Genomic DNA, 12915 nt, shown 5'->3' with positions numbered 1-12915 from the left:
TTCACAATCATTACCCAGGCCATGTGGAAAAGTATGTTTGAGAGATATATTGAAAAGATTCAAAAGATTCTGATATTTAGCCAGAGAGTTTTCACAGGTGAAGCCATACCTATGGTGGGATTAAAGATGTATCACTCAAATTTAAGGCGCGTTCAGCAAAGGATAAGCTGTATGCTGCAGAATATGGTCTATGCATATTGGAGTAGAGGGACTAGAGGAGTTTGGACATAATTTGGAACCCCAACAGCATGGAGCAGGATTTGCTTTTGGGGGGCAGTGACAGTGTTTGTAAAAGGGTGTGCCAAAACTTTCCGGAGATGTTTTCTGGGAAGGTTGGTACATTTAAAGTGTTCAAGCATCAGATCGTTCTTAAAGAATATGCGGTACCTATGAGTTATAGGGTGAGACCAGTGCCTTTAGTGGTTCGAGATGAAATGGAAAGGGAGCTTTTGAGATTGGAGGAAGCAGGCATCATTGAACGCATAGAATCCTTGGAATGGATGTCTCCGGTGGTGTTTGCCTGAAAATCCAATGGCAAGATTCGTCTTTGCATTGATCTTAGGGGTGGTTAACAAGCAAATTCAAACTGAAAAACACCATTTACCTAAAATTTATGAATTGTTGTCCAAAACAAAGATTATGAAGCGTTCTTCAACCGTGGATCTCGCATCTGCAAACCACCAGGAACCATTATATGAGAAAAGCAGGTAGATCACTGCATTTGTTACTCCTAGAAGTTTCCAATTTATCAGAATACCTTTTGGACTGCCATCTGCTGAGTCAGTTACACACGGTTGTGTGTAATGTAAAATTTGAGAAGCATAGGTTTAACAGCAGAATATGCAAAATGTAAATTTGCAAAAGAGCAAGTGACATATTTAGGACATGTCATCAGCGGGAAAGGTATTTCGCCCAAAAATGAGATAATGTTAGCGATAAAAAAGTGTTTGCACCACCGAATAAGGATGATTTATGCTCATTTTTGGGTCTTGTAGAGTACTACTCCAGGTGTAAGAATTTTGCAGAAAGAACGCATACATTGAGGCAATTGTTGAAAAACAGGAATACATTTGTATGGGATGAGGAATGCGAGAAGCAAATTGAGATTGTAGAAAAGTAATTGCGCACTGCTACACTAGCTCATGGTTTTGATCCAGTATGATTAATTTAAATCATCATTATAGCATCACAACACATAAAGGATATTTTTTGTGCATTGTGTTAAAAAGAAAGCAAATCAATATGATAAACCTTCCATAGGGCAATATCCAAACCGTTTCAAGCATTAGTGCAAATGCATTTCACTAAAAGTGTAATGTACAGTACAGGTAGCCCAATAGCCAGTCTTTCGAAGCAATTAATGCACTTATTGCATTTTCATCTTCTGATTAGAATGACATACGAATTGAACAGTAATATCAAGGTAAACTCATTTCATAATTGCAACATGTTCATAAAAATGATAAATATGAATTTCAAGAAAGTGAAGTTATCAACTGGCAATGCAAGTCATTAATGAAAACGGGAATATCAAATTATCAAAACAACAATGAAGTCCACCAGAGAATAAAACCTCTTTGGTGTACATCAATCTCTTAATAAAATATAATTTGATCTAAATTTGTATCATCTTCATATTTGGGTTTTATAAATGTATATTTTTATTTGTATATCAGGCATATAATATTGGTCTTCTTAACCTACAGTACATAACTCTGTCATATAATTAAGCAACAAGTGCAAATTATAACCTAGGTCCTGGAAAGAGGCCAGTATGTCCTCACCTCCGAGTTGTCAATGCCAAGGTTGATTTCGATGGCCAAGGAAATCTGGACTACTGCAAGTTGGACCATGAGAGTCCAATAAGATACGGGGAATTACTGGGGGAATCAGCAATTTGAGGAGTGATTTTCTTTATTTTGGACCAGATATTCAGCCAGAGATTTTGTGCTGCTGAAAGCAGGTAAAATCTCTGTCTAAAAGTAAACAGATCTAGAGTGTTCCGATGAATCTCATGAAACTGATGAGGCTGATAACTACTGTTACCGGGCCCACTGGAATTACGCAGCACATACTACCCATACTTGGAATTATGAAATATGTAGTGTTCCTGGGGATGGGTTTATTTTCACACTGAGATTTTGTCTGAAAAAAACCCTGTCTGAAAATCCAGGGGAAATGTAATAATTACTGGGGAATCTGACCCATAATTACCAGTTCCTGGGAAATTTCTTATTTCTAAATAGACCCTCAGAGTCCACCTCATAATGTCCCAGATGTTGCCCTCCCTCACAGTTACTAATACTAATATCAGAGGTAAACCTGGACCATTTGTCAGACCACTCATAATGAGGGCTTAGATTGCCAACCCCCTTTGCTACAAATGCTCACTTAACACAAGGCCCAATTTAGGGAATGACAAGTGAGACAGCAAAAACCAGGATGTTGTGCGTTCCTTATCTCTGAAAGTTTAAACTGGAACTGGTATATAATGGTGATCAGCAGCTGTCGTCAAGACATTCTTGGTGCATTGCAAATTCCCAATGCACCATAGGATACAAATCAGAAAATTGCTGGACAAAGACCGTCTTTCCAGAAGGCAGAATGCCATGTCCCGCACTTCAGTGTTAAACTTGTTGACAGGAAAAGAATTGAGATGTCTGCAGACAACTGCCCATCACCCACTACTCATAAGCCCTCATTTCAAAGCAGTTAGTATTAGAGACTCTCTCTAATAAAGAAAGTGTGAATCCACCTTGGATATTATGTTGGACGTATATGGAAAGCTGGTAAAGTTAGAGCCGAGTCCAATTACATGAAAGTATAAGCAAACACACGCACAAATAGCAGAACCTTCCAAATTGTCTGAGAGACATTCACAAAATATCGATCTGATCATTAGACTTTGAATGATATCCAGATGTCATATTACATTCAATTTCCAGTTCATAACAAATATCTTGCAACAAGATCGAATTATACTACGAGCAAAATGAGAAAATAATTTGAGAGGTAAACAATAAAAGAAGACAATATCATTAATAAAAACTAATGCCACAGCAAAGGGCAGAGAGAGAACATTATTTAAAATCTTTCATTATGATCTACCATTGTCTCCACACTACACCCAAGTGCTTTAAAAGTCTGCTGAACACATACTGGACAAGTGGCAAGATTAGACTGCACTACTGGCCACGAAAAGGAGCAAAAAATCAAATACAAATGGTTAAAAAGTTCCTCCGCGACCAGCAAACAAAGGGCAATGACACCAATGACACCTATCTGAAGTTCCATTGTATGAACAAAATTAGACCCTGGCCTCAAAACAAGAACCCTAAGGTAAGATAGATGCAGAGAACATAGTGCCATATTTACAAGCCCCTATCGCCATAGGAACGTCACTTTTAATGACGTTCCTGTGGCGATATGGGCTTCACCTTATTTATAAGTCAGTGTTAAGCCACTTAACGTGGCTTAACGCTGCCTTGTAAATAGAGGCCCCTTTCACGCTATACTTAGCGTGAAAGGGGCGGACAATGGGAGTTCTGGTTGGTGTCCCACTGCAACACCCATTGATTTTGACTGTGCCCTATCTTTACGAGGGTGGCGTAAATATGGGGCAATGCCAAAATTAAGACCAGGAAAAACCTGGTCTCACCCTGGCGAAACAACGAGAAATGCTTTCTTTCTCCTCGTTTTTTGCTGTTTCTATGTGTGCTGCATTGTGCAGCACACATAGAAACAGCAAAGTGCCATTGACTCTTTATGTGCAAGAAGGTGTTCCTTCCTACACATAAACAATCATTAAAAAAATTACAAGTTGCAACTTCTATGTGTGCTGCACAAAGGTTTATTATGTAATACTATCTGTCAAGCATCACTATTGTATTAATAAGGATGGGTTGTGAATACAATATGGCTAGTGAGATATTATAAATCTGATGTTGGGACATAACTTGCAGAATTTGTATTTCACATGAGGTTCAAATAGAAAAAAACATTAACAAATTGCAAGTACAGTCAGAGAAAGCAGTTTTGAAGGATTAGGATTTTACTCTAAGTAATACATTTACTGTTCTTCACAGTCCTGAAGTGCATGATTGTGAAAAAATACAAGTTCTTCCTAATTATCATCATCACATTCTTACAAGACAGCTCAATCTGAAGCAACAGCCTGGATGAGGAAGAACAGGGACAATCACAAATGCTGGGTTTAACTTCTTAAAAGATCTCCCAACTCAAGCTTATTAACAAAAACATTTCTGAGGATTTCTAAGCTATGAAATCGAATTAATAAAATTATTGAAATGTTGCAAACAACTTCATCCAATATTAATAGGCCATTATACCAAACAGTCTGGCAATCTTGATTTGAGCAAAATGGGTAGCTTGCGCCCAATTGTGATGACAACTTGTGTTTTATTATTGGAATTTTTTCCAGCACAAATTTCACCAGGTAAGTTTAGTGTTCCTACTCGCAATAGGAAAATATGCCATTCTCACGTTAGCCACCATTTGGAGATGTGGAATGCAGATTGGCATGGTAATACTGCAAATGGTTAAAACATATCCAGTGGTATCAGTATTTATATGGGGTAGCATTGCTTCAAAAACATAGGCAATCATATTAAGGCCAAAACATGTTCTAAAGTATGTTTTCCATTCATCAGCTCAATTTGCATCAACTGGTAATCCTAAAAAAGATCCTCAATGCTAAAAATGTTTCACTCTGTAACAGATTACAAGGTGACTTGATTGTGAGACAATGTATATTCATTCTTGACAATCAATCAATTCAGTCAACTATGATCAATTCAAGCGAATATTTGGGTAAAAAAAAGAGCCATATACAGGAGAGTGAGGTGGTACAATAAGACCACTTTTAGAACGCTGCTGTATATATGTTCCTAGGACCTTCTTCCTAATGTCAGACAAGGGATAAATCCTTCCTGGAGTAATTACTGATCCATACTAATGTCATGATCTATAGTGTAATCACAATCTACTGCTTATAGTGAAATAATTATTTGGATGTACAGAAGACAGGTGAGCCATAACATGAGATCTTCCGCAGGAAATATCTTCTTGAGTACTCCAGCACTTGACTTTCTTTGCTTCTTAACTGGCAGAGCAGGTGCCAATTTACATGATGAGGACAGGCAAGTCTAATGACAAAATTATGAACTCAACACTATCAGTGTGTAACTTTTGTCACACTAGCTATGGACTTCAAAACATCTAAGGATAATCTGGAGTGGGATTAGAATCATATGCCCTGAGTCACTACAACAGCGTCTCCAAGACCTCTTTTCTTCAGAAACTTCCAAGCAGTCTAAGTTCATCTGTAGAAGCACACAAAAATATAGAAGGAACCAGTGAATCAGTCCTTTCCAGTAAGCTCTTCTTTCGCTGTAGCCCATTTATTCCAGAATTGTTAGTTTCTTCATGGCCAAGTTAAAGCCTTTGCTCAGTTACTGTAGTCCAATATTATTATGCCTTAAGAAATTAATCAGTTTTTTCCAAATAGGGTGAGCAAGCGAGTACTGCAAATATTGGTTTTATGCTATAGTTTGGCACCCAGATGTCTCTGTACCATTTTGCTAGCACTGTCTTCTCTTAAGTCACTGCCAGTGCCTTCCATTGTGGTATTGTATCTTTTTCATACTATGTGCCTTAGCCCAGTGCACTATCTGGAATGAGTAGCCAAACTACAAGGGTTGTATTAGGTGACAACAAACAACCTAGTGCCTTGATTGAGCTCTTGCATGATTACAGTGCTATTCTAAGACAAATCCTAGCCACACGATTTTGTTTATAACAACCATTGGTTGTTTCATGAGGCATCAAGTTGAAAGGGAAGCCTTTCGTTGGAACTATTTTGTTGATTCATTGCTTAGTTGGTAGTCTGATTGGTGTTTTCTCATCATAGGGTATGTCATTCCCTACTAGTGGCAGTTCAACTCTGAATAATTAGGCTACTTTCTTGCAACAGTTTGAATAGATATTTTATGAATGGACAAAGGCTCGATAGATAACCTGATGTAGAATACGCATTTCAAGCTAACTACATAGACTATATGACATGAAAGAAATCAGATTACACTCATTTCAAGAGTGTTCTCGGACAAAGTCAAAAATTAATTGATCTGTTTGAATCATTTTTATTCCTTGGTTGTTCTGAATGATATCATCTAACAGATTTTCACAAGAATGTGGATAGGATAGAATAGGAAAAAGAAGAATTCAAGGGTTGCTTCCTTGTTCAAATGCCTGTTTCTTTTCAGAGCAATGAAAACTCCCTAAGCAATTTGATGCGTCTTAAATGTTTTCTGCATAGTATTGCATTTTGTGTGATTTATAGAATTTTTTGTGACTCGAGGAATCCAGGAATTCTACCCATACTACCTCCCTGAGTAAGCCTTGGACTGCTCAACCCCGCTAAGCTGAGTGTGAAGTGCGAATGAGTCATACGTAGTGATCAGTTTTATGTCCAATAGAAGGAATAAGCCCCTGGACACCAGTGGTAAATGGCTCTGGCGAATTCAATGGTAGCCCAGTAATCTCTGACTGCCCAGGGCCCATAGAATCTCTACTTCACCCAGCAACTTTTAACAGTGCATCCATCTAAAACCAGGTACAACTGCACAAACGGGTCACAAAGGTCCTCAGTAGCTTAGCCTCTAATAGAAAAAGAGAATATTGAATAAGATTCACACTGTATCAGTGCTACCATGCACAAGAGAAACATCAGTAGTCATGTTGTTTCCATAACCCCCATACAAAATCGGTAGACATTGGTAATGGAGAACCATAACATCATGATCTTTAATTGAGGCTGGAGGTCTTCACATGTTGGAAGCCAAGGAGTCTGGACAGAGGCCATCATTGCCTACTGTAACATGGGTATATACATTTATGAGAGCATGGCAGGAGGGATGACCACATTCTCCTTCTCCACCAGCCATGCTCCCACAACAGTAAAATTGGAGTACAGACAAGGGCATGCATTCTGTAATACCTTGAAGAATGGAAGTTTGGAAATGTATTTCACCTTCCTGTGAAATTCCCACCCCTCGGTGTTGTTTTGGTACAGGTGTTATTTGCTTTTCACTTTGTAAGCATAACTACGCTGAAAATGTCTGTACCACTAATCCATTCCAGGAACAGATTTCAGATTGAGATAGCTTGGTGCCATAAACAAAATACTGCTACTTTCTCTAGTGTATAATTTATAAAGTATGCCTCCTGTCATGAGATGACACGTACACCATATCTAAATCCTAAATAGAATGAATACAAACATGGTCTTATTTTTCAGATATTCGATTCGGATTCTGAACTCTTCTCACTGACACTAACTTAACCTTAGGCTCCTCTCCCTTGCTACCTTGATAGTCATGGGCAGAATAGGTGTACTTTGCCCAGTTTGCAGAGTCATAGTAAGTTAGACTCCAAGATACCATTCGCAAACGACCTCAACCCCACCGGGTGTTGAGGTTGTTAGCCATATCCTGGCAGTTAGGCAGGAACCAACTGCTGATCGGAGTCATAGCATCTTTACAATTTGCAAATCCAATCACTTAGCTTGGAATAGAGTTTCCATCATCAGATGGATTTCTGTTAAGGGCATGCTTTACTTTATTTCCAGAACACATTTTGAGAACTGCTTCTTACATGCAGGTCACCAGGTACAACCTCCAAGAGTCTCATCTGGTGGCATCCATTGTGTTTTCGCCACAAACTGGTTCTGAAAACCAAGGAATTTGCCCTATTTGGGGACAAGGAATCCTCCTACCAGGCCCCAAAGTCAAATATGATTTTGGAATATCACAAAAGGATTTCTATGTGCCTGATATTTATATTTGTAAATTTATGTGCAAATTCATGTGTGGGTAAAAATAGACTTTTCCTTTTTTAAAGAAAAAGCACTGACGAACAATCATTTTTTGAGTATTTTTATTGGTTGCCAGCAAATGACGATCACTAGTCCATATCACCTCCCTCGAGTAGGCCTTGGACTGCTCTGCTTCGCTACCCTGAGAGAGTCAAATGCTACAATGGTGTGCTGGGTTCCCAGTGATGGGAAATTGTGGACCTATTACTTACTCAGCCCTCCCATCCTACACAACTAATAACCACATTTTTTACATCATGCAATGGGATTACATTTTTCTTCTGTATTATTACTGAGTTTGTTTTAAATTGACTTGTATTCCTAAGAGCTTGATGTAATGCCATTTAACCATCAGATTTCAACTATTTGAACCTGCATTCATTTCTTGTTTTTTATTCTCTTAATTTTATGCTTTACTTCAAATTACAGCTTATCCTTATTAGAAGAATTTGATTGTAGCTGCAATGAACTGGAGTCCCTACCCGCCACCATTGGATACCTGCATAGCCTTCGAACATTTGCTGTAGATGAGAATTTCCTGATAGAGTTGCCCAGAGAAGTAAGTGCAATTTTCCTATCCGCAGGCAGATTGCTATTTGTTATCTTATTTACTGCATGCAAAGAGTCGGCTTTGAGTATGGATGTGACTGTTTCTGTCACCAAAATTCTCAAAAGAATAAAGGTTTTCAGTAGAAAAGAAAGATGTGTGATAGAGAAAGGTGGTCAATATAGGAACAAAATTAAAACATCCTCATATGGTGACATAATCCACCAGCCATTAAGCTTCCTCAGTGGATGAATACATCCACTATAGAGATCTGTCTGTATACTGCATGCACAGGTTCCAAACCTTGCATGTTCACTCACTCTTTCATCCTTCTGAGTTTCATAAAATGAGTCCCATTGGGTTTGATAGTAAATGGTAGCTGTTAGTCCCACAGGAGCAGATACATGATGTATATGTCTTAGTTAATTAATTACTCTATCATAAGTGGCATATTTCTGTAAAACACAATGGTAATTTTTTACATAGAGGCCTAGATTATGTTGAATGCACGCGTTGCTCCTGGTAGAAAAAACATAGATTTGTTTGTATTTTGGCAAGCCTAACACAGAGGATCTTATGGTAAAAAGGAGCTACTTTTACCTGAAACCTATTTATATTTGAGCCAGTCTTTCCAAGTGAAGTTTTAGGTGACTCATCACATTACCAGAGGCCTAACATTTTATGTTATCCAACTGATGTTAGGACTATGTGGTTGTCTTTTCCTTGTATGTTACTATAAATAGGCAAACCTATTTTAAATAACGAAATCTAGCATTAATTGCTCTTAGTTGAGGATGAATGTCGAGAAATCTTTCTGATAATCTGCAGTGACTTTAGCGACATCCTGAGAGAAAAACAGTCTGTGACCAGCCCAATAATATTTTGGGGGGTTTGAAAGCTGACATGACTTGTAACAAATCAGTGTATTGCAAGAAGAATGAGATGACTCCTTGTGGTTCTGTTGAGACTCTGGGACCAAGTCTGTGAGCCCTCTGTATGTTAAGTGGGGCAGTAGTTGACATATCAAGAAGTTTTGGCAGGAATGTTTGAAAGTAGACAGTGTTTTCAGGAAGTCCGTATATATGTGGATATTATTCCTATGATTCCGATTCTCGAGACCCTCAGTTTGCGTTTTGAGAAGAGCTATTTATGACTCCAGATAAGAAATACGTGAGCATGCAAAATGAAATGTTTATGTTTTTTGTTCTGCAATAAGAATTTGCAATTCCAAAGAAGACCATTTGTCATCCAGGTGTTATAATATCTTATTAGTTTCTTCCATGAAGGGTTTCAGTGTGCGGTTCTCTTCAAGAATCGCATCCATAGAGGCTTGCATGGTTTTCACTGGAGATGGGGGATCTTTGTTGGCCTTTTATTGGATCCTACAGGTGTTTTACCTAATAACGGTGCTTTTGGAATGGCACCTGGATGAGATTCAGACTTGTGGGAAGCTGTGTCATTCATGTCTTTGCAATTTGTCTCTGAATCTAATAATGTATTTTTGTTGTAGGTACCAGCAAGTTTGAGATTTCTTATTTTCCCCATGTAAGAGAAAAAGACCAAAACAATACTGGAAAAATAGGGGGCAATATAGACGATTGCAAATTTCAGTAAGCGTGTGAGGGAAGAAACTATATAAAACACTGTAGAGGGTTCAATAGCAAATGGAAAACTGTAATGCCCCATGTGCAACAAGGAAGCTAGTCACGCAAATGAAAGGCAGCAAACCACAGGCTCTATAACTTATGCACAGGTAAATATATAGAAAATCTCCATAATATGAGATCCTCTGATGATATTAAACAGAATCATCAATTCTGCCCCCAAGTAACTCAGCCATAGAGGGAAAAAAGGATTTGGAGTAATCTATAATGTGAGAGCCAATTATATTGGTAGTCATTTACTGCAAAACAGAGCGAGAGAATATTTTGAGGTGATGAGGTCCCTTGGACATGAAGAAAAAACTGCAGAGCGTCCACTTTGAAAGTCAAGCCAAAGACCATTTGCAGGGTAAAACACTAGGCTCCATTGAAGAAACATGCTAAAATAAGGCAGAATGGCTGGGAAACATATTAGTGTGATGGTTACTTGCTGCTACGTTGAGGTGAGGAACACGTTTGCTGCTCAAAATTGTGGGAGCAACCTTACTTTTGAGGAGAAATCCCCTGAGGGGACTGCAGAGAGATAAGACAGAGCTGCTGGATTACAAAGGTCTCCAGCGACTCGCCATGACTTACTGTTTCTCCTCTCAGCGAGTGCTGGAGATGTTTCCGGCTGATGAAAGGCTCCTCAGGTCCCCCAGCGCTCAGCACAGCACCACAATATTGGTTCTGCGCCAAAACCACTCCCCCAAGGTTCCTGGTATTCTTGAGAGCGCCTGTTCATGATGAAAGAGGGTTTGGGATTCCACTTATCATCCCTGTAATGTCTGACAGGACTGATTGTTACCTAGAATGCACCTCTCGTTAGTAATCCTCAGTTGCTTTTGTGGGGTGGTTTTGCCTCTGGTTGGCATATTGACTTGGTCTTAAGTGCCAGAGGGTCCAGAAAATCAATTTCCGGACAATGTTCTGGAAAGGAATCCAGAAAATGTATCCAGGGGCATCTTAAGGATTTGGGGGGCCCTGGGCCAAACATATTTTGGGGGCCCCTGTTCAGGACACCTTTGAACTTATGATCTAATTTGAGCCCCTGTTTCCCACGCAGTTTCCGCTTCCTCAGCTGTGCTAGCGATTCAGTTTGCATCATAGGCATTAGCCTATATATTCCCGATGTAAATGGATATGTGCAGCTTACAGGTGTAGGATTCAGGGTTTCCTGCCCTGCTACTACATTTTTAATAATTTTTAAATTGTATATGTGTGGCTGAATTACTCTGTGCTTTTTAACAATTTCTCCTACCTATGCGCCCTTGCACTTTACTTGATTCTGCTTGCCAACACCTCCTTAGCTGCTCCGATTCGCATTTCGGTTTTCCTCCAGTCCTGGTCCGCTGCTGCTGATATGCCGATTGTGTGGAGGGCTGGGGCTACTATCGGGCTACTCACTTCCGCCCACGCAGTTTCCACTTCCTCAGCTGTGCTAGCGATCCAGTTTGCATCATAGGCATCAGCCTATATATTCCCGATGCAAATGAATGTGCGCAGCTGATAGCTGTAGGATTTGGTGTTTCCTGCCCTGCTACTAGGTTTTTATTACTTTTTAAATTTTATATGTCTGGCTGAATTACTCTGTGCTTTTTAACAATTTCTCCTACCTATGCGCACTTGCACTTTACTTGATTCTGCTTGCCTACACCTCCTTAGCTGCTTCGATTCGCATCTCGCTTTTCCTCCAGTCCTGGTCCGCCGCGGCTTATACGCCGATTGTGGAGGGCTGGGGCTACTATCGGGCTCCTCACTTATGCCTATGCAGTTTCCGCTTCCTCAGCTGCGTTGGCGATCCAGTTTGCATCATAGGCATTAGCCTATATATTCCCGATGCAAACGGACGCGCTAAGTGGACGTGCACAGCTGGCGCGCTGCTGGCGCCAAAGGTAAGCCTGTCCGCGCCCAGAGGCGTTCGGCGCCGGCCATGCTGCCCAGTTCCCCTCCGGTGAGTTTCTTCCACTATATTGCAATAGGGAAAAACTGCTTAGCCTTAGGCGGCTAGCATTATGTCACTGTAGAGCCGCTGATCCGTGGTTGGAGGTAGACTTTCGATGCAATAAGTGCAACTAAACTCTCAGCCCAGGAAACTCGCATCCAATATCCTCCCACGCAACAATAAGTGTAAAAACAATACGAAAACAGAGGACTTAAAGGCCACCCTTTTAAATTGTTGCTCTATACAAAAGCATGAACCATAAATTTATGGCCTACTTTTAGACTAACAGTCTGATCTTTTATTTCTCACTGCCATCCCTACGGGTTATAACATTCTTAGGAGGGACCGATTGAATGGGAAGGAGGGAGGTGTTGCCATAATTTACAATAAAAAACAAGACTGCTTAGGCTTCTGCTGTACCTTATCCCCCCACCATAGCATAGCTGGATTTCTGATTTACAGACCTCCCAGTGCTATTGGAAATTTTATTACTACGCTTAATACAGCCACCGCCTCCCTGGCCTTAAAATACAACAACTGCCTCATTGTGGGATATTTCAATATACATATGGACAATGGAAGAGACCCTCAAACAATTTCCTTGTTGGAGGCGCTGCAGGCCTGCAACATATTTCCATCTGTTTCTTTGGCCACCCATGAGAAGGGCCATACCCTAGACCAAATCGTTCACAACTTTGACATATCAGTAAGCCTACCTCTTCCCATTACCTGGTCTGACCACCTCCTATTAAAATTTGTCATTCCCAACTCTGCCACAGCCCCTTGAGCTAACACAGGGCAGAGAGTCTCTAATTACAGGACGTTCCATAAAATATCCATCCCGATGTTAGCAGACGCCCTCGGTCGTTCCTCACCAGAGCTGTCTGGC

General features: G+C 40.0%; 1 protein-coding gene across 1 annotated transcript in view; it reads left to right on the top strand.

The window, feature by feature from the left end:
• Positions 1-12915, top strand: part of LRRC7 (leucine rich repeat containing 7) — a 1991887-nt gene that overhangs the window by 1341116 nt on the left and 637856 nt on the right. Inside the window, exon 13 of the mRNA XM_085602293.1 lies at positions 8324-8453. Coding sequence (XP_085458419.1) covers positions 8324-8453 — 130 coding nt within the window. The remainder of the gene's footprint in view (positions 1-8323; positions 8454-12915) is intronic.

The sequence above is a fragment of the Triturus cristatus genome, chromosome 4_2 (genome assembly GCF_964204655.1).
Source record: "Triturus cristatus chromosome 4_2, aTriCri1.1, whole genome shotgun sequence".
NCBI lineage: Eukaryota > Metazoa > Chordata > Amphibia > Caudata > Salamandridae > Triturus > Triturus cristatus.
This window is presented reverse-complemented; position numbering and strand designations above follow the sequence as displayed.